General features: G+C 51.7%; 1 protein-coding gene across 2 annotated transcripts; it reads right to left on the reverse strand.

Moving 5' to 3' along the window:
* Positions 1 to 113: 113 nt before the first annotated feature.
* Positions 114 to 18314, reverse strand: CBX6 (chromobox 6). 2 transcript variants are annotated; one of them, XM_051608514.1, is made up of 5 exons: positions 18192 to 18314; positions 17996 to 18039; positions 17731 to 17796; positions 17446 to 17512; positions 114 to 9330 (listed from the first exon to the last, which is right to left on the reverse strand). In XM_051608514.1, the coding sequence occupies exons 1-5, from the start codon at positions 18258 to 18260 to the stop codon at positions 8353 to 8355; spliced, it is 1224 nt and encodes a 407-aa protein (XP_051464474.1). In that variant the 5' UTR covers positions 18261 to 18314; the 3' UTR covers positions 114 to 8352. The 2 variants fall into 2 exon arrangements, with proteins under 2 accessions (XP_051464474.1, XP_051464473.1); XM_051608513.1 differs by having other exon boundaries at positions 114 to 9276; positions 18192 to 18299.
* Positions 18315 to 18723: the final 409 nt, after the last annotated feature.

An 18723-nucleotide genomic window follows, 5' to 3' on the forward strand; every position in this document is an offset into this window, starting at 1 on the left:
CTGATCGATGCCAGCTTAGGGCAGGTTTTTCTGTATCCCCACTACCAGCTCCACAGGTTGCTCACACGCAGAGCGGGTCACAGCCCCCCCCCAAGGAAGAGAAGACAACAAGCTTTGGAATGTAACAATTTATTGGGGTTAATTTTTTTATTTTTTTTTTTAGATTTTTAACTCCCCATTTCTGGCATTGATACAATATTCAAGAGCAGCAGAAAGAACAAAATGTACAAGAATACAAGAGTAATTAGCACAACCCCCACCCCCCAACCTGGAGCAAACCATTTTCTTGTGGGAAGCGCCAGGGGAAGGGGTGATTCGATCACCCTTCCAGTGGCTAAGCCTCCCACCCATCCGCTCTAGACAGAGTTTAGCCAGCTGGGAACTGGATTAAAAACAAAACAAAACTGAACAAACACTATATTTAAAATGAAAATTGCAAGACAAAAAAAAATATATAGATATACAATTCATCCGTGCACAATCCTTAAATGCATTTTTTTCAAAATAAAAAAAATTACAAGATACATATTTAGGTTTATTTTAAATTAAAAAAAATTACCACCTTCACTCTGTACGCCAAGTGAGGGGAAATAAAGAGACAGATGGGTTGCACCAGAACCATCAGCACTCTAGGAGTTAGGTCTGACCTTCTCTAAGAGAAAGGATAAGGCTCTGATGCTGCCAAAACTCAAGCACAGGCAGAATCTGAAGCACCCAAGTACCACAGAGCTCAGTGGGATAACTCGCCTGCTCAAAGTTCAGTATTTGCAGGAATCTGCAGGATTTGAGCCTAAGCTTGGCACTGGGAAAGGTGAAAGGAAGAAACAGATGAGGCAGGCCCCTGTCCTCCACCACCACCCAACTTTCTATCCAAAAATAAAACAGGGGGGAAAATATCACAAAATAGAGAGTTCTCTATTCTTAAGGAGTGTACAAGGCTTAATGGCAGGGGAGAGGAGAAAAGGAGGAGAGGACAGCATCAACATGGGCGTAACCATTTTTTTTTTTCCTACAAAAAGAGTAACCATAATGAGTTTTGGTTTTTTGTTCCATTTGAGAACTTGACCTAAAGACTATGTCCCCCTTTGCAGCCAGGGGGGCTAGAAGCAGCAGGCTCCCTCCAGGACAGCTAAAGAGCAACCTACAAACAAAAGAGCACCTACCTGCTGCTCTGCCCAGAAGGGTTCTCCCAGTCTTATGAGGCCCTAAAGCCCCACAAAGTGCTCTGATGCACCTGCCGCGCCCCTGCAGTTTAGTGCAAGCTCTAAGTGCTCAGCTGAACAAGGAATGAAGTCAAGAATTCTGCAACAGGAATTAACACTTCAGCTGCTTGTCCTGACCTTGACCCTTCCCTCCCACTAGATGTGTTTTCTGAGCCACTGCTGAAGCTGTCATCACCCTGACCACATCCTGCTGCTCTTCTGTCACCTTCCTACTTCCCTACGCTGCAGCACCATGCTGCCCGCTACCCACTTCCCTGCTCTGCTCAGCTCAGGAGCACAGAGGGCATCCCCACTCCTCCATCTCCAGTGCCATCTCTGCTGGCACTCTGGGATGGGTGCCTGGAGAGAGAGGGCTCAAAAGCATAGAACCACTCACCCACTCACTCACCTTCAGCCCAAGGACTGCGCTTTCCAACAGTCCTGGAGACATCTTGTTTCCCACCATGCAGAAGCTGGAAGGAACAAAGAACTACTAGAGAGAGTCCAGCGGAGGGCAGCAAAGATTGTTGGGGGATTAGAGCACCCCTCCTATCACAAGGAAAGGCTGAGAGAGCTGGGACTCTTTAGCCTGGAAAACAGAAGGCTGAGGGGAGAGCTTATTAATGCCTACAAGTATCTAAAGGGTTGGTGCAAGGAGGATGGAGCCAGACTCTTTTCAGTAGTTCCCAGTGACAGGATGAGGGGCAACAGGCACAAGTTGGAACATTGGAAGTTCCATTTAAATATGAGGAAAAACTTCTTTACAGTGAGGGTGACAGAGCCCTGGAACAGGCTGCCCAGGGAGGTTGTGGAGTCCCCTTCTCAGGAGATATTCCAAACCCACCGGGATGCAGCCCTGTGGAATGTGCTCTAAGGGATCCTGCTTTAGTGGGGGAGTTGGACTGGATGATCTCTAGAGGTCCCTTCCAATTCTGACAATTCTGTGAACAGAAGAGCTACCAGAGGCAGCCCACCACCACGGGAAGGGCAAATTGACTACACCTCCCTTCATTCCTGGAAGGAGAAATGTAAAGAAAGGGAGAAGGAAGAACTTAGGGCCCTGTGACATCAGTACAGGTGAGGCATGTGGAACACAGGGCACTTCAGATGCACCATACAGAACACATGTGAAGTTGCTTGTGCCAAGGCTGTTGATGCTGCACAGACAAGGGTGCAATCCCCACTGGACACAGTCTGACACAGGGCAACAGCAAAAGGGGAGAGAAGCAGAGAACAGAAGGGCAAAAGTGAGGCTGGAGATAAGACTCCAATATCTCCTCCCATCTACACCCCCAAAAAGAAACCATACACATTGCGCTCTGGGGAAGGACCTGAAAAATAGAAGAGAAGAAAATAAAGCCACTAATTTGCTCAACCCCAAAGCATCGATGAAATGAAGATACTTGCTGGAGTTGCCTAGGGAAGGAAGCACGGGCAGGGAGAGGGGGATTTCTGAAGCAATACTCGGCACTCCTCCGGCTCTGTGCAAACGCCGTGGGAGGCGGGCTGCCAGCACCCTCAGCAGGATGGTCCCCTCCACCCACTGCCCCCTTCACACGAGGGAGACCAAGGCACAGGGCAGTGACACAGCTGGCAGAAAGGCCACAGCAAACCAAGAAGGAACAGAACCCAGGAGGCACCAAATCCCTGGCCCCAAGTCAACCCTCTGGAGCACACCACCTTCAGAGCAGAGATCGGGAAGGCTGTGTGCAGGGTGGCAGGTGAGACAGGGGGAAAGAGGGGAGGGTTTCTTTTATATTTATATATTTATATATAAAAAGTAAATAAGATCCCAGCTCTTGCATGATTATTGGGCAATTGAAAAATGCAGCAAAAGCAAGCGACATTGGAGTAAAAGGATGCGCCAGGCAAGGAGGAAAAGGTCTTGTTGGAAGGTGGGGAAGGAGGCGAGAGGGTAAATAAGCACTTAGCCAGACACGCACTCCAGGTTTGTTACACCTCCCCGGGAAGAAGAACCTGAGCAGCCCCACTAATGCCACAACCTGGGGTGGGCAGAAGTGTGGGGGACTCGGGACACCATCCTTCAGCACAGTAACCTCTTTCTGTCAGGAGGTCCCCAGGAAGGTAATCATCTCCAAACAGTGGGAGCTGCCAAAACCTCCCCTACAAAGAGGGGCTGGGAATGGGAGTGAAATCCCTAGGAAGACTCAGCTCAGAGACAGCTCCTACTTGGTAAAAAGCAGGACTGAGTATTTTTTGTTTAGTTTATTTCATAAAATCTCCCTGGGAAATTCAGTAATGGGAGACATGGAGAAATGCTCCCTTTCTCTTTTTGAAAACAGAAATGAAGTAGTGGCTCACCACAGCTGGGCCTGCTCGCCACTTTCTATTTCTCCGTTTTCCCTCTCAAAAGGAGCCTGCATCTCATTAGCTTCACGCCTCCCCAGCCCCGCTCTGCTCAGCAAGAAAAAGAGAGCACGAGACAGGAGGCTGCCACTCCAAGCTGAAGGCTGTGGGAAGCACTGACAGAGCTCAACGGGCAGAGAGAGAAGTTCCCAAGAGCAGCCCAAGCTATGAGAGGCATCGAGACAGCCGTCACCTGCCACTGCAAAGCCAAGGGCACCAGAGAAGTCCAGAGAATAGAAGCTGTCCTAGCATTCCCTGCCTGCCACCTTCTGTTAGACACCAACATCTGGTGGCTTCCCTCTTCCCTGCAGTCACTCCCACACACCAGATGAAGGCCCAGCAGAGACATCTTGGATGGGGAAGCCAGCACGCAATAACCGCCTCCTTGCGTTGAAGAAACATTCAGGCTACTCTTCCCTGCCACCCCCCAGGAAGCTGGAGCAGAAGATGGGAGCCCTACTCCAGCATAGTCCTGTCAGAGTGTTCCTCTCCTCTCTCCACCTCCAAAACCTCCAGCATTTGCTGGCCTCAAGAAGAGGGTGTACTTCACTCAGAAACACCTTCAGAGCACACAAGGCAGCTCTCTCATCTGCCCCTGAAGACCCAGCTACTGTGAGAGATGGGATGCTGGACTACATACAGATGAGACTTGGTTCTCTGTCCTGATGGGGTGAATCCTATATGGAAAAATGCCACTCCGTACCTGACGCTGGAAGAAGCTAAGAGACCCTACGGAGGGGAGGCATATCTGCTTCCCGGAAGATAAGCCCACTGTGTTTAATCCTGCTTGGATATAGGGAAAGGAAAAGAGAAGAGACGGTGACTTGGCAGGAAAGGTACATGCCAACCCCAAATTTTAGCAGCTTGCTGTGCATGCAAATTAAGTCAACTGTTTCCATGTTAGTGGCCCGATCCACATTCTGGCAGAACATGACTGGCCATTTCTGAGGGCCGCTCGGCCGGAAAACCACTTGGAGACTCCACCTTAGCTCACAGGAGAGGTATGGGAGGGACGGGAACTCACTCCAACGCTTGGGAGGCAAGGACGGGAAGGGTTTGTAGACGGGGTTCCTCCAACATACAACTTGCCTTTTCAGCTCAGAGATGGCTGATTAGTCCCAGAATGCCTTTCCCTCCAGTTCAAGCAAGCCAAACACCATCCCAGACACACACGCTTCGATACTACAAAATACTCTTTTCTCTAAGGACCATCTAATACCACTAGTTTGTGCAATCACTGCATTTATTATTAATTTTTAAACTCTCTCTCTCTCTCTCGCTCTCTCCCTGTAGAAATTTTTTTTAAGCTTTTATTTTTTTTATGCAAAACTAATCATTTCACTTTTTCCACTCCATCATAAAATCTCCTCTAAAAACACGACGACGAGAACAAACATGGCACAGACACAGAGAATATTTCCCTGTTTTGTTTTGTGTTTTGTTTTTTTCTAAGGGTTATGGGGAAGGGAAAGGGATACTTTCAAATAAACTCCTCCCTCAATCCCATGCCCTTTCTGAAGGGCATAGATGCATCTGCTTTCCCAGCTCCATTAAGGAGTAAGGGCAAAAATTCAGAAGGAGGAGTGTAACCCACATGAATACAAAGGTAGGTTAGTCAGCCTCAAGTGGCTTGTCCACCTGTGGGAACTTGAGGCTGCTGCTGTGTTTAAGTTAACAAATATGTAACTCAGAACAGCACAGGATCCTCATTTCGGATCCAGAAGTTCAGGGTTTAGTTCCCACCTGGTGACCCACCCAAGGAGGGATACGTCACACAAGCAGTCGAGCTGTGTCTGCAAGCCGGATCATACTCCTTTCCTCCTCCACAAAGAGGAGGTCCTGCACAAGTTCCTTTGACACAAGAAGTCCCCTCATCTCCTCACCACAGGAAGAAGGTCCTCATGGAGTATCCCTACAATGACCCACTGTTTTGCTCTTCACAGACAGTTCCCTCCCTTGTCACTCTGGAGAAAGGCAAAACCCCTTCAATTAAACAATTCCTGTCCCCTGCCCCCAAAGAACACCATACAAGAGACACTGGGGAAAAGAATTCTGCCAAGCAAACACACACCTTGGCCAAAACACATCAAGAATTTCCTATTAAAGTTCCCTTTTATCTCCCACTTAAACGCTTCTATTTTTTTTTTCCAGAACCTCAATACCACAAAACAAAACACATCACCACATACACGCCAAACAGTAACTCAACAACCTAAAGTGACTGGCCAGTTTGTATCCACCCCACAAGGAAGCTCCTCTTATCTCACAGCTGCAGAATAGTTCTTGTTGAGATGGGGGTGAAAATAAAGAGAGGAATCTCCTCGCTGTTTCCTTAAGAGCGAGCTTTCTCCCTATGCCTACAAACTGCTCATCTTTGAAGCTGCAGTCAAATGGATAGGCTATGCTAAAATAAGGGATCCCTGGGTGTGCCAGGCACAGGAAAGATGCAAAAGTAGAGACACGAAAAATACAGGCAGGTATTAATACAGACACGCACACAAGTCCAACAAGTTATAGGAAGCCTTAGCTTGGTGAATGGAATGGGGAAGTCTTTCTCCCTACCCCTAGCTTCAGCTGCAAATGCAGCTGCATCCCCAAAGAGTCCACTAAGCTCTTTAATCAAGGAAAGAAACAGAAAGAGGTGTGGAAAGGGTGGTGCTAACAGCACCTGGAATCCCCCTCAGACTCTCTGCACAGACACCGAGCAGCAGCTGGTGTGAATTCACCATGCCCCATGGCTTTGAATTCCACCCGCTGCGAGGCAAGGCTTGTGGAGAGGGCAGCAAAGATTTTATTACACCGACCCAGGCACTGGAGGCAGGGAAAAGACAAGCTCTGGGCACAGAAGCCCTAATTAAGGTCAGAAGCTGGTCTATCCCTCTGCCGCCCCAACAACATCCCTTGGGCAGAAAAATATTACCTCTCTCCCACAGACTGCCTCCCTTCTACCCTCAGACCACCATGACCACAAAATCACTACTCCACACAAGAGCACTCCTTGGAGCTGGCAGCTCTCGAGCATCCTTGCGTGGAAGCACCAGAGGGGTTGATTCCACTCACGTTCACCCACCCAGGTCAGGTTTGTAAGCAGGTGAGCCCTGGCATGGGGGTATTTTTTTCCACCCTTTTCACCTCTGCAGCAAATACATAGAAGTGACACTCCTCTGCCCCATCCCAAATATGTGGGACAGGGTTGAGAGGGTGAGGCTCTCCCACTGACTGATCAGCACCTCTTTAACTTGCCCCTACAGGCTGAGCCCTGTGCAAGTAGGGGGAGAAGGGAGAGCACAGGAATGGCATCTCACTGTGAAGCTTAGGACTCAGGTAGAAATGGAGCAAGCCAGAAATGGCAGGAGAAAGAGAGAGCTTATTCTGGATGTGAACAAGGGTGGTGAGGCAAAGAGGAAGCTGTGGGCAAAGAAGGGCAAGCTGTAGTCTTGCCCCCTCCTATTTGCTAGGGGGGAAGAGAAGGAATTTGTAGATCAGCTCAAAGGAGCTCTGGGGGAAGAGATCCAGCACACATGCAAACGATGCAAGAGAGCTATTTCGTATTAGCACCTTTGGTTGACAGTTGTAAGGGCTGTTTCAGATGCTGAGAAGACAGAGGTGAACCCCTTCCAGGCCATCCACCACAGGGAAGGGAGAGCAGGAGATGAAAGGAAGCAGGAAGAGCAAACTGACCCACCTTAGCAACCACCCTTCCATCTCTCACTCCTTCCCAGGGAGCAAGAGGAAACAAAGAGCTGGGGGAAGCCTATGTGTGAGGCAGGAGACCAGCCTCAAGCTGTTGGTGTATCTTCCCCCAAACTGAAGGATGGATGCACAGCCCACTCCCACTTCCACCACGGAAAGGCCAGGGAAGGGCATTTCATGCCCTCTCCCCATAGCAAGTGCAAGTGATGAACACCAGGAGGAAGATCTGGGCCAGAGGCAGACTCCCCTTGTCTTCCCTTCCCCCAGCAAAGCTGAGACAGTTGGAAGATGCAGGAGAGAAGGAGGGACCAGGCCACCTGAAAGCACCCATACAACTGCCAAGGTAGCACCAATAGTCAAAGGAAATGGGAAGCCAATATGGGGGGGCATGCTGCATGGGGCAGCCCCACCACCCCAGCTTTGTCTCAAGCACCTTCCAGGCATGACACTTGACCTGCCCCCCTCCTGTTTGCTCTGGAGGTATCTGGATCAGCCACTGCCACGAAGACAGTGCAGACCCAGGTCACAGGCAAATAATGGGAATGATGGCAGGACTGGGGTCATGCCAAGGGGGAAACACAGGAACGGAAGAGACTGCATGCACATTGTGGGACAAGGCTCAGGGGGGAGTGGGCGAGGGCTCCAATCCTCATACATCCTCCCCTCGAGGGTCTGGAGCTTCTCTTCAGTTTTTGTCACAGATGGAAGTGGAAGGAGGGGGAAGAGCACCTTCCCCACCACCCCCACAGGCACACAGACACACGCTCACCCTCATCCCCAAAGGCTCCACCACCCGTTGGACAACACCACATTCAAGGACAAATAACCAAGCCCCAGCCCCACCATGACCCTCCCTGCCTCCTCCCAGCAACAGCGACACCCGGAATGGTGGGTGCCCCTGCTCCCTCCCACTGACACTCCAGCCTCCAGGCAAGAGGAAGCAGGCAGGAAGAAAGGAGCAGGAAGGGTGCCAGTGAGGGCAGAGGGACAGCCAAGGGGAGAAGGAGAGAACTAAGGACAGCCATTCGCACCACAACTTCTTGCAGGTAGAGCTCCCCCCACTCCCCTGGAGCAGGGAGGACCTGGCTGCTCACTTGCTGCTGCCTCCTCCGCTGCCGCCGCCTGCCGCCACCTTCTCAAAATCCTCTGCGTTGCAGAACTCCTTGATGGTGACAGTGAGGAGGTTGCTGGTGACATCCGTGACCACCACATTAGAGCAAGGGGACATCTCGGGACGCCAGTCGCCAGCCTCCTGCTCCGGGTCAGAAGAGGAAAGGGACAAGGAGGGCGTCTGCCCCCCACTGCACCCTCCCGTGGGAGAACACTTGCTGGTGGCAGCCGACTCAGGTGGGATCGACAGGTCAAGGACCTCTGACTCGCGCCAGTCGGGTATGGCTGGGCTGAGGGTCTCAGGGAGCAGCTTCGGAGGGGAATCATCTGGGTCGGAGGAGGAGTGAGGGGCGGGCGATGGGCAGCCGGAGGAGCTGGAGCTGGGGGCATCATAGGGGGTAGAGCCCATAATGAGCCCACAGGAGGTGGCCTGGGAGCCTTCAGCCTCCCCTTTGCTCTCCAGAGAGGGGGCCGGCGCAGTGGACGGCTTGTTGTAGAGCGAAAAGGCGCCGAACTTCATGTGGCGGATCTGGGTGCGGAGGACGCTCTCGCTGAACTTTTTGCTCTTGCCGATGACGCGGTTCCGGGAGGGGATCTTTGGCCGAGCCAGGCCCCCAGCCCCGTTGGCTGGCTTCCCACCTTTGTCAATCACCTTGAGGTTGAGGATGATGCGGCTGCGCTTGGGCTCGCGGGGTTTCACCTTGCGGTTGATGATGCGGACGGTCTCCGAGAAGGGCGAGACGGGAGGACGGATGCCAGCCCCGCCACCCACGCTCCCGCCGTTCTGGGGGTCTGGACGGGGCAAGGGGCGCCGGGACATGCGGTGGCAGCGCCGGATGTCTTTCTTGAGCCGGTGCACCGCGGCGCTGGAGTGGAGCTTGGGAGAGGAGGTGCTGGAACCAGGCTTGACAGAAAAGTGTACATCCCCAATGTGGAGGGCCTCGGCCTGGGCCCGAGCCTGCGGTGGTGGGGAGAGAGAAAAAAAAAAACAGGGTCAGAGAGGTAGCCCAGGTGCAGCCAAACCTCAAGGTGGGCATTGCTCGCCTCAGGACAAGTGCTTAACAGCAATGACACCTCACATTTGTACCCATGTTAGTGACAAGCACACATACACACCTATGGACTATTGATAGCTATGGCACAGCTGCCACACAGGCACGGGACACAGCCTAAATCCTTACTGGGCAGCTAGTTACAGCCTAGGCTGTGCCCCTGTTGATAGGTGCTGTTCCTAGGAGGAAACTGCCACCCTCTAGCCACATTCCAGGGTCACAGTTCACGGTTTCCAAGGCCCCCTCTCAGTCATCACCAGCCCACGTGCACAACCCTTCACCGTCAGCGGAACCACCAAGTCCTGGGCTTTGGGGCTGTTAGCGTTGAGTTAGCACCCAAAATTATGTACTAGTCCCAAGACAGGGGGCTGTAACTGGTTCTCTATGAAATCAGCAGGAGAGGAGGGGGAAAGGAAGAGTAATGCATCCAGTTTGCTCTTCCCTTCCCACAGCCAGACTCATCTGCTCTGGAAAGCATGGTAGAAGAGGGTCTTGAGGAACACAGATGGAGATGGGTGGGGGTGGTGTGACAGAGCTGTTCCAGTTAAGCACAAGAAAGTCAAAGACCCAAAGCTTAGCTTTAACTAGAGTCCACAACCAAGCTATCCTTACTCTGCTGTGGGAACAAGGTCTTGTGCTTAAAGGCAGAGAGCAGGCCAGCTGGAACTCAAGTCTAACTGCATCTCCAAAGAAGAGACTACCTTGTCCTTTTGAACATCACACTTGTTTGAAACGTACAAATGAAACAAAGCAGGTTCAACTGCTTGGTGCCAGCCTTCCCAGAGAGCCAAGGCAGGGGAATAAGACTGTTAAACTCTTCTGGTGCTTGGAGATAGTTCCAAAAACTGCCCTGGTTCATGCAACAGAGACAAGAACATTTTCTGGCAGCAGGAACAAGTTTCCTTAGTAAGCTGAGGCAGTATGACCTGAAGACCCTGTGGGCATGGAAACTCAAAGCATGTTCTTACATCACCCTTGTGAAGCTCAGCCTCCCACACGCCCCCTGGCTCCTTGTCCAAACAAAACCCCTTCCTTATTCCCTCTCAGTGGTGGTCACAGGCAGAAGTCTCCCAGGCCCGGAGGGTACAAGCAAACCCCCCTGATCGCCCATCTAGTGAGCAGCTTTCCCCACCTCGTGGGCACTAAAAGAACTGCAGTGCTAAAAGACAGCTGCTTTGCCTCCCCAACTTTTCCATCCTGTTGCCCCTTAGCACACGCCAAGACCGGGATGGCTCCTTGCCAGCTCAGAGCTTAAGCACTCCAACACCATCCCTTTTGTCACCCTGCAGGCTGTGCCTCCTACCAGAGAAACGCTTGGGGAAAAAAATGCGCCTGCAAAGGCAGGGATCTAACAGACCTAAACGAGGGGCCCCGGCCAGCTCTTGCACAATAAACTCAAAGCCTTGGCCCTACACGCCCACAACTCTGCTGTCACCCAGTGCCCCTCTTCTCCCACCAAGATCCCCATGGGAACTGCAGAAGATCCTGAATGAGCAGAGAACAGAAACACGAAGACATTTTGTTTCTCCCTGGCTAATGCTGGAGGATCATGTCCTGCAGTAACTACTTGCATCCCGGCTTTAAAAGGGCTGCAAAGATGAGGCCTCTCCTTCCACACACCCCCCCCCCCCCCCCCCCCCCCCCCCCGGGTATGTGAAAACGCAGACTAGAGGCTCATTGGAACCAGGGACTCTAGACTTTGTATTAGCCAACTGACAAAGAGACAGGGATGAGTAACATGACTGCCAAGGCAGGCACAGATACTCCGTATCCACCCTGGACCATACAGGACTGTTTCACCTAGCCAGAGGGAAACGCTCCAAGCCCAAACACACCACGCTGTAGCAGGAAGCATACCAGTGTCCACCTAGTTTCTCTCTGCTCAGCCCCACACATTACTCCATGCCCAAACTGTTCAGAAAATGAATAGCTAGGCACAGTTCCTGTCCCAGGCATCCTACAGGCTGGAGCACGCAGCAGCACCAGATGAACTCCCAGCACCATGCATCAGCTCTCCTCCCATCCCAATGATCCACAACTTAAGAGACCCCACAAGAGATCCCATCAAGAAGTCACAGGCATAGACAGATGCACATCTAGGACTGCGCTTGCTCTGTCTTCACAGGTCCCTCTGAAGCAGATGGCAGACCACAACACAAGCTACAGTTCACTTTCTGACATTACACACCAGCACAGTCTGGATTAACAACTTTATTCTTCCTTTCCCCCACTGCATCACCATCACAGCCAGTCTTTCCAGCACTGCTGCTTTTGTTCTTTGGGCTTCTTGCTAATTTACCACTGCTCGGCCAAGAGCAAAGTGCAACACAACGTCCCCTTCCAAACAGCAGGACAGGGAAGCTGGGCAGAGGGTATGGACAGATGAGCTGGTAAAATTCCTTGATCCACAGCTTCAGCAGATAGACACAGGCATCCTTCAGGGCCCCGCTACTGCTGCCAACATTGCATGTCTTCTAGATTAATTCCCTACCCTATAATCATGCCTTAGAGCAACAAGCTCTGCCCCCTCTGTTCAGAGCAAAGTCTAATTGCCGCCTGCCCACAGCATTGCCTTCTATCATCACCCAGATGAGGAAGCAGGCCTCCCCCACATCTCCCCTATGTCTGGGGGAAGCAGTCAAAAACACCCACAGCAGTCTTATACACCCCAAAATTCCTTAATGAAGCTTCCCATCAATTATGTTAAATGAAAAGCAATAGTGCTGGGACAGTCACCACCTGGTCGCCACTTCCATAGTCCTGCTGATTTTACTTTCTCAGCCTGAGCACATTAATCAGCTCCTGTCCCATTTTTACAGACTCCCATCTTGGTTTTGTGCTAGCACAGAGCCCTGGTCCATGTCTAGGACTGTTCCAGTGTGCCAGAACCACCAGGCCTCCTTTACTTGTTATGTGCCTACATTTCCAGTTATTTCCAGGGTACTTCACCAAAGCTGAAGCTGTTTCTAAGTAATTTTTCAGCTCTCTGCATTTAATAAATTCCAGTTTCAGTAGTCTCCAGGTAGACTACATGCACCATCAATTTCTTTGTCGAGATTATTAAGAGGGTAAGCTGTGACCCGACAGTCCCTCCCCCAGGTGCCACACTGTTGTCCCCAGTGACCAGTTCCAAAGAGCCATATGCAAATATTCAGCTTACCTTGAGCTTCTTTTTCCAGGTAAGGTTTCAAGAAAAATAGTATCAGATGCTTTATCTAACACCAGCCCCCAGAGCCCTCTTACTTGCAAAGCTCAGTATTCCTACCACAGGATCAGGTTTATTCAGGCATCAACTGTATGAACTCAAGACTCTTCCCTGCAGAGAACGGCATATTTTCTGGGCTCTCTTCTCATGCTTCCAACTTGACATTAAGTAACCTGCTACCTCTGGTTAGGAAAAGACTCAGCATCCAGTTTTATCTGCTGGAAACGCACTTCTCCCTGCTACAGATCCATTAATTGACCACACTCGCGAGCCATATGAGCATGAGGTCTTTGAAAAACAAACCCATTTAATCCTTTCAGCTGTGTCACCACAGTTTGCTGCTTAACTCAGAAGTTTCCCAAATAGAAACCACCTCTCTGGGTTTTGCTGTTTTCACCTGCAGGACTTTCTCACTGCTGAAGCAGTACTCAGCATGTATACGAAGTAATTCACTCTGCTTACAGCTCAGCCTACATCAGGATGCAGCTTCTGGAGGCTTGCTGCAGTGCTCTGTCACGAGAGCAAGGCAATTGCTAGGATTGCTTCCCTCCCCCCACCTTCCCTTTTGGGATATGTATCACCTTTATTTAGCTTCTACAGCTCTCCCTCATTGCCCCTGGGAACTAGTTTATCTCCCCTGTTCCCTACTATTTCTGAATAAATGTCCCTTGAGGCCCAGCAAGCATATTTGTTCATTCATTCCCTTAACTCACTGAGGCACACAAGCACGTACATGGACACGTGCCTAGAAAAGCCTCTCTTACCTGATTTGTATCAAGCCCTCTGCAATTTAGAAGAAAAACAAAAAAAAAACCAAAAAAAGACTTTGTAAAGCAATGGGTTTCTAGTTAATTATTTCAAAATCAAGGCATTTTCAGTAGTGCTGCTGCACCACAGTAGTGCTGCTGCACCATAGTAGTGCTATTCTCATAAATTACTGGTTCTGCTTTGTTTTTTATTCTCCACCTGCATTCCCACAGTCCATGCTCCAAAGAGCATTCGCGAGAGCTCTTCTTTTCCCCTTTTGGCTGCCATTCTGCCTTTTTATCACCCTCTTTCTTCTGCAGTCTTCTAAGTGACAAGGCAACAGCAAGCTAGTTCATAGCACCGTTCTCCCAAGCAACACTGCCATAAACTACGGTTTCCCTACTGGACGGGGAACAAAATGCTACAAAGGGGAACAGTCTGTTTTCAAACCGCTGGGGGATAATTTACGAACAGGGAGGAGATCAAAAGAAACCCAACTCCAACTTTAGAGTTCAAGGAAGGGCAAAGCAGCAGAACATCACGCTGCTTGGCCCCTTCTTCCCCCCCTCTCCCACTAAGGCTCTCCCTTACTTCTTTCCTTCCCATTAACCTTCTCCAGCCTTTTCACCTTAGTATTTACAGCCACCCCAACTAGGGGGCTTTGCTAGCCACCCACTGAGCCTGCAGATCGGGCTCTGTATCTTAATAGCACTTGCAAGACTTTATTAGATTAGCTGGCAAGTTTTGCATTCCTCTCAGCAGAGTGCCGAGGGAACAGCAAAATAAAAAGAGCAAACTGAGTGGGGGGGCAAGAGGAAGATTACTATAGCATGTGCTGTGTCTCTCTCTAACCTCACACCAGCTTCCATTCTGACCTCCAGCTGAAGGGCCTGTCCTCAAGGATGACTTCAGCTGGACACCTAAGTAGTAAGGTAAGAGCCTGACATACAGCGCTGCCCATTTCAGAGCAAGGAGGACTCCACTTCCCGTACACTTCGCACAATGCTTGCAGCATACCAGCAGCTTCCCAAGAAATACAACCTCCCGCCAAGCTTGAGCTCAGCTGTGGGAAAGTTTGCCCCTAGTATGCAGAGGATAAAGACCCATTTCCTGCCCAAAACTTTGCAGTTGAAGTTTGCAGGGGTCACTTTCAACACCAGCCATCCTGGTAGCGATATTACAAAGCCTGGACTCTAATTTCTCTTTGCAGTCTGATCGAAAGGGCAAGTGCTAGACAGCCCTCAGCTCTGCCTGGCTTACAAAGGCAGCAGGTGGCTGAAAATGCAGCTTTCAAAGCTTTTCCAAAGACGTGGGCCACTAACCTGCTGGAATGCCTTCTGCAAATCCTCCCAAGTGCCTATCTGCAGCTTTTGAGAATTAATCCCAGAAGAAACCTAGCCCAAACTGCAACCTGAAACACCCACACAAGCCAGAGGACTGAGGAGTGTAGCAGGACACTCGTTTCAATACCTTACTGGAGACTCAGAAGCCCAAGTTTAAGCACTGATACACTTGAAAAATCCTAGGAAGCCACCAAGTCAAGGGCAGACTAGTCTACCAAAGCAGTCCTAGGCCAGACTCCTGCTTAAGCATCATTGCATCCAGGCCTAATCTGTTCAGCTAGCAGATAAAAAAGAACATTGTTCTAACTGCTAACTCCAAAGACTCCCTCTGGGATGCAAGCATCAAATTTCTTGCCCTGCTTCCGAAATTCTCACTGGCGAGAGATTCTCCAGCTGAAAGAACTGAAAACATCATTAGTGATGCGCAAGGCAGAACTGAATCCCACTCCTCCTGCAGCAGCACCAGTGTTGCAGGGCTAGCAGAGCCCAAACCCGCATCTTCAGCGGGTCAGAGGAATTGACCATATCGATGCATATGACGCCAACTACCACGCTGGCCTCAGTGGTGTCTCAAGCTGCAGTTGCTTTGCTAGCAGTTTGCCTGAGCAGAGCTCAAACAAGTTTAGATAGGGCTAGCTGAGATAGGGTTACTTCTTGCTGCCTGGCCTGGAGTGTTATTTTTAGGGTAGGATCCGAAGTCACACAAAAACATCAAGTCAGAGCACTAACAGTTTCACCAGCTCCATTTCCCAGAGATGCAAACCAAGGGGAAGTGGCAGCACTCTGCCCTGCCAGCCTCTCCCACAGCATGGCAGCAGCCTTCAGGAGAGCTCCTCTCACTCCCTATTGTGATCCATTTTCTACAGGGTCCCAAGCAAACTGTGCAAAACCTCCAGGTTCTCGGTTGCACTTGAGAAGCTGGCAAAAGGATGATGTGCCACAGAAACATGTCAGGGATTTGATTCAAAGGATGTTGTTGAATAATTCAGGTTCCAAGTTTATGGGGGTTTTAAAGGGCAAGGGGAGATGAGAAGGAATTAGCAGGTTTTACTTTTGAGTATGGGGGTTGGTTTGTTTTTTTTAAATGAGTGAAAAATTGGCAGTGTATTTTGATGTATCACCTTCAGAATCAAAAAGAAAAGAAACTGATTACATCCAGGAATGTTAAAAGCACAGTATAAACATTTCTCTAACACTCTAAACAATGTCAGGTGTTAGAAAAACCAGTATTTTTTAACTCAAGCAGAGAACTATTTTAGGCCGGTGGTTTCCCTTTAAGTGCTCCTCTGCATTGTTGGAAACCTAAACACAAGGGTTTCATTTAATGCTTGACTGCCAGAAAGAGAAAAAACCAACTAATCTAGTTTCCCTGAACAAAGAGTAAGAGGTTGTACATATCAGTTATGATTGTAATTCTGTCTGCAGACACAGAAAACTGTTAGCAGAAGAGGCAAGGAGGAGAACGACAGTTCCATCAGCAGGACTTTCTGAGGATTACCACAGTCCCCTGGGTTTTACTTGGAGCATCCGAACACCCCTGTTCCCACATTTCTTCCATGTGCTTTGCTATGTCCTCTTAGAGCAGAGGAGAAGGGACACCTGATCCCTCACTGCTCCTTCTGGTGCTCACACAGTTAAAAGTGCTGCGCTGACTTGAGTAAAGCTCCTACCGCTGTCAGGCAAAGGAAAGTATTAACCTGTTTCACAGATGGGGAAACATGCACAAAGGCTAAATGACTTGCCCAAAGCCACAGGATGACTTAGTGATAGTGATGCTTTGCCACAGGGTCCACCCTGGCTGTTCCAGGGCTCCATACTGAATCAAACCCAGGGATGCTGTGAACTCACTCATCTGTCTTAATCGTACAAAGGTGCGTTGCGTTCTTACGTTCATTTGAAGTCTGAAATTGAGATAGTTTGAGTGGAAGGAGGGGGAAAAGGGGAGCAAAACAAGGAGGAGTTTTCTCTGTAGACTAGTAATTCCGCAGAGCTCCCATAGTGGTCATCCAGCTACCACATTTCTTAATTAAAAAAAGAAAGTAGAAATGTGGGGAAGAAGAACAGGTTCCCACATCTACCTTCCTCACTGCAAGCGAGCAGAGATACTACGACAATACTTTAATGCAGAGATGGTGGTTTTATCAGAGGGGAACTGGAAACTTCAGCTCTTCAGCTGAAACACTCCTCCTCCCTCCAAAAAAAAAAAAAAAAAAAAGCTAAACAAGACTCCACTTTACAGCTAAAACATGAACCCTTCATGAAATTCCCATGGAGGACCTACATCCTGAAACATGATCAGAGGAGCACAAGTGGCAGCGGGACTCCGGCCACAGCTGCCCCATTGCTCGGCACGCTGCTAAAACTGCAGGGCAGGGGCTGGATGGAATACGCTGCTGAAGGAAGAGGGAGCAGGGCAGGCTCGCACTCCACTGCAGCAGCAGAAGGCCGTAAAGAGGGAGAGGATATTGGAGAAGAGATTGCAGCCTCACCAGGCACATCCGCGTGTACCGACCATCCTGCTGGGGCACCCGTCGCACGCACGCAGGCTCTCCCCTCGCACGCCTCTGCGTCCCAGCCCCCCTCCCGCCTTCCTGTCCGGTTGTCCCCGCGCTTCCAAAGCCCAGCAGCAGGCACCAGTCACTTGAAAGTCCAGTCCTTCCAAGGACACACACCGGTGAGGTTTGAGAGACACCCGGCTAGGCCAAAGTTATTTGAATAAGAGTTACCTTCAGGAGAAAAGTTTTGGGCTTAGGTCCTCTCTTCTTTGGCCCGTACAGCTCACGCTCTCGTTCCCTTTAGGGAGTCAAATTCGTCAAGAAGTTAAAACTTTTCTCAGAGGAGAAACAGAAGCAGAGAGTTTAAAAAAAAAAACAAAAACAAAAACAAACAAACAAACAAAAACCCAAAAGCCCACCAAAACCAGAAGGGAGGCTGGATGCCCACTCCCGCTCACCCGCCCCAGCCCAACCTGCTGCAGCCCCCCCAGCCCGGGGCAGGGGACGAGCACTCACTTCTGCTCGAAGGCGGCGATGAGGCGGGAGTCCAGGATGTTCTCCTCGGGCTCCCAGGTGCTGTACCTGACGAGGGGCAGGAGGCGAAGGGGCGGGAAAGGGGACACACACACACGACACAAGCGCAGGGGTTAGCACCCAGAGCCCCCCAGCCCCATCCCGCCCCGTCCCGTCCCCCCGACCCCCGCAGCCCCGTGGGCGGCCCCCGCAGGGCGGACGGGCGGCAGCCCTCCCTCCCCCCCCCCCCTTGGAGGGATGCACTCACTTGATGGCCCAGCCCTTCCATTTCACCAGGTACTCGATGCGCCCCTGCAACACACGGGGGAGAGGAAGAAGGGAGATGGGGGGGGGGGGGTGAGGCGGGGGGCCCGGCGGGCCGGCCAGCGGTGCGGCCGCGGCCGGGAAGCGGGAGAGCCCCGCGGCCGCCCGCTCCCCCACCCCCCCACGTTCCCGGCCCTCACCTTTCGGATGCGCCGCTTGATGATGGACTCGGCGGCGAAGACGCGCTCCCCTACTGCAGACAGCTCCATCTTGCTCCGCGGCGGCAGCGGCGGCGGCGGCGGCGGCGCCCACAGCCCATAATAATCCCGCCCGCGCGCGCCCCGCCCCCCGCCCCGCCCTCCTCGTGCCGCCGCCGGCTCGCGCACGCCCGCGCGCCCCCTCCCGCCGCGGCCGCGCCTGGTCCCCCCGGGGTGGGGGGGGGGGCGAGGGGCCGGGGGCGCGCGCGGGCGCCGGTCGGTAACGGGGCCGCGCGGGGCGGTGCGAGGGCGGGGGCTGCGCTGTGTGTGTGTGTGTGTGTGTCCCAGCCCCACCGGGGGGACACTCGCCCCCTGCCCCGGGGGGGGTTCGAGGCCGGGGGGCGGCGGCGGGGAGGGGAGGGGAAGGGCGGCCCGGCCCGGCCCGGCCCCTCCGCCGCCTCAAGCCCTTTTCCCGCGCGAACGGGGCCCTGTGCGCTTGAGTGACAACAATGGCGGCCGCGGGGCCCGCGCCGCC

Source organism: Apus apus, chromosome 1 (assembly GCF_020740795.1).
Source record: "Apus apus isolate bApuApu2 chromosome 1, bApuApu2.pri.cur, whole genome shotgun sequence".
Classification (NCBI taxonomy): Eukaryota; Metazoa; Chordata; class Aves; order Apodiformes; family Apodidae; genus Apus; species Apus apus.

What these genes read in the sequence shown, in the direction of transcription:
- CBX6 (XM_051608514.1), bottom strand. Translation starts at nt 18,260, where the DNA reads ATGGAGCTGTCTGCAGTAGGGGAGCGCGTCTTCGCCGCCGAGTCCATC. An exon ending in TCAAGCGGCGCATCCGAAAG is followed by an intron (nt 18,040 to 18,191) that starts GTGAGGGCCGGG and finishes CGTGTGTTGCAG; the next exon opens with GGGCGCATCGAGTACCTGGT. An exon ending in ATCGCCGCCTTCGAGCAGAA is followed by an intron (nt 17,513 to 17,730) that starts GTGAGTGCTCGT and finishes GACTCCCTAAAG; the next exon opens with GGAACGAGAGCGTGAGCTGT.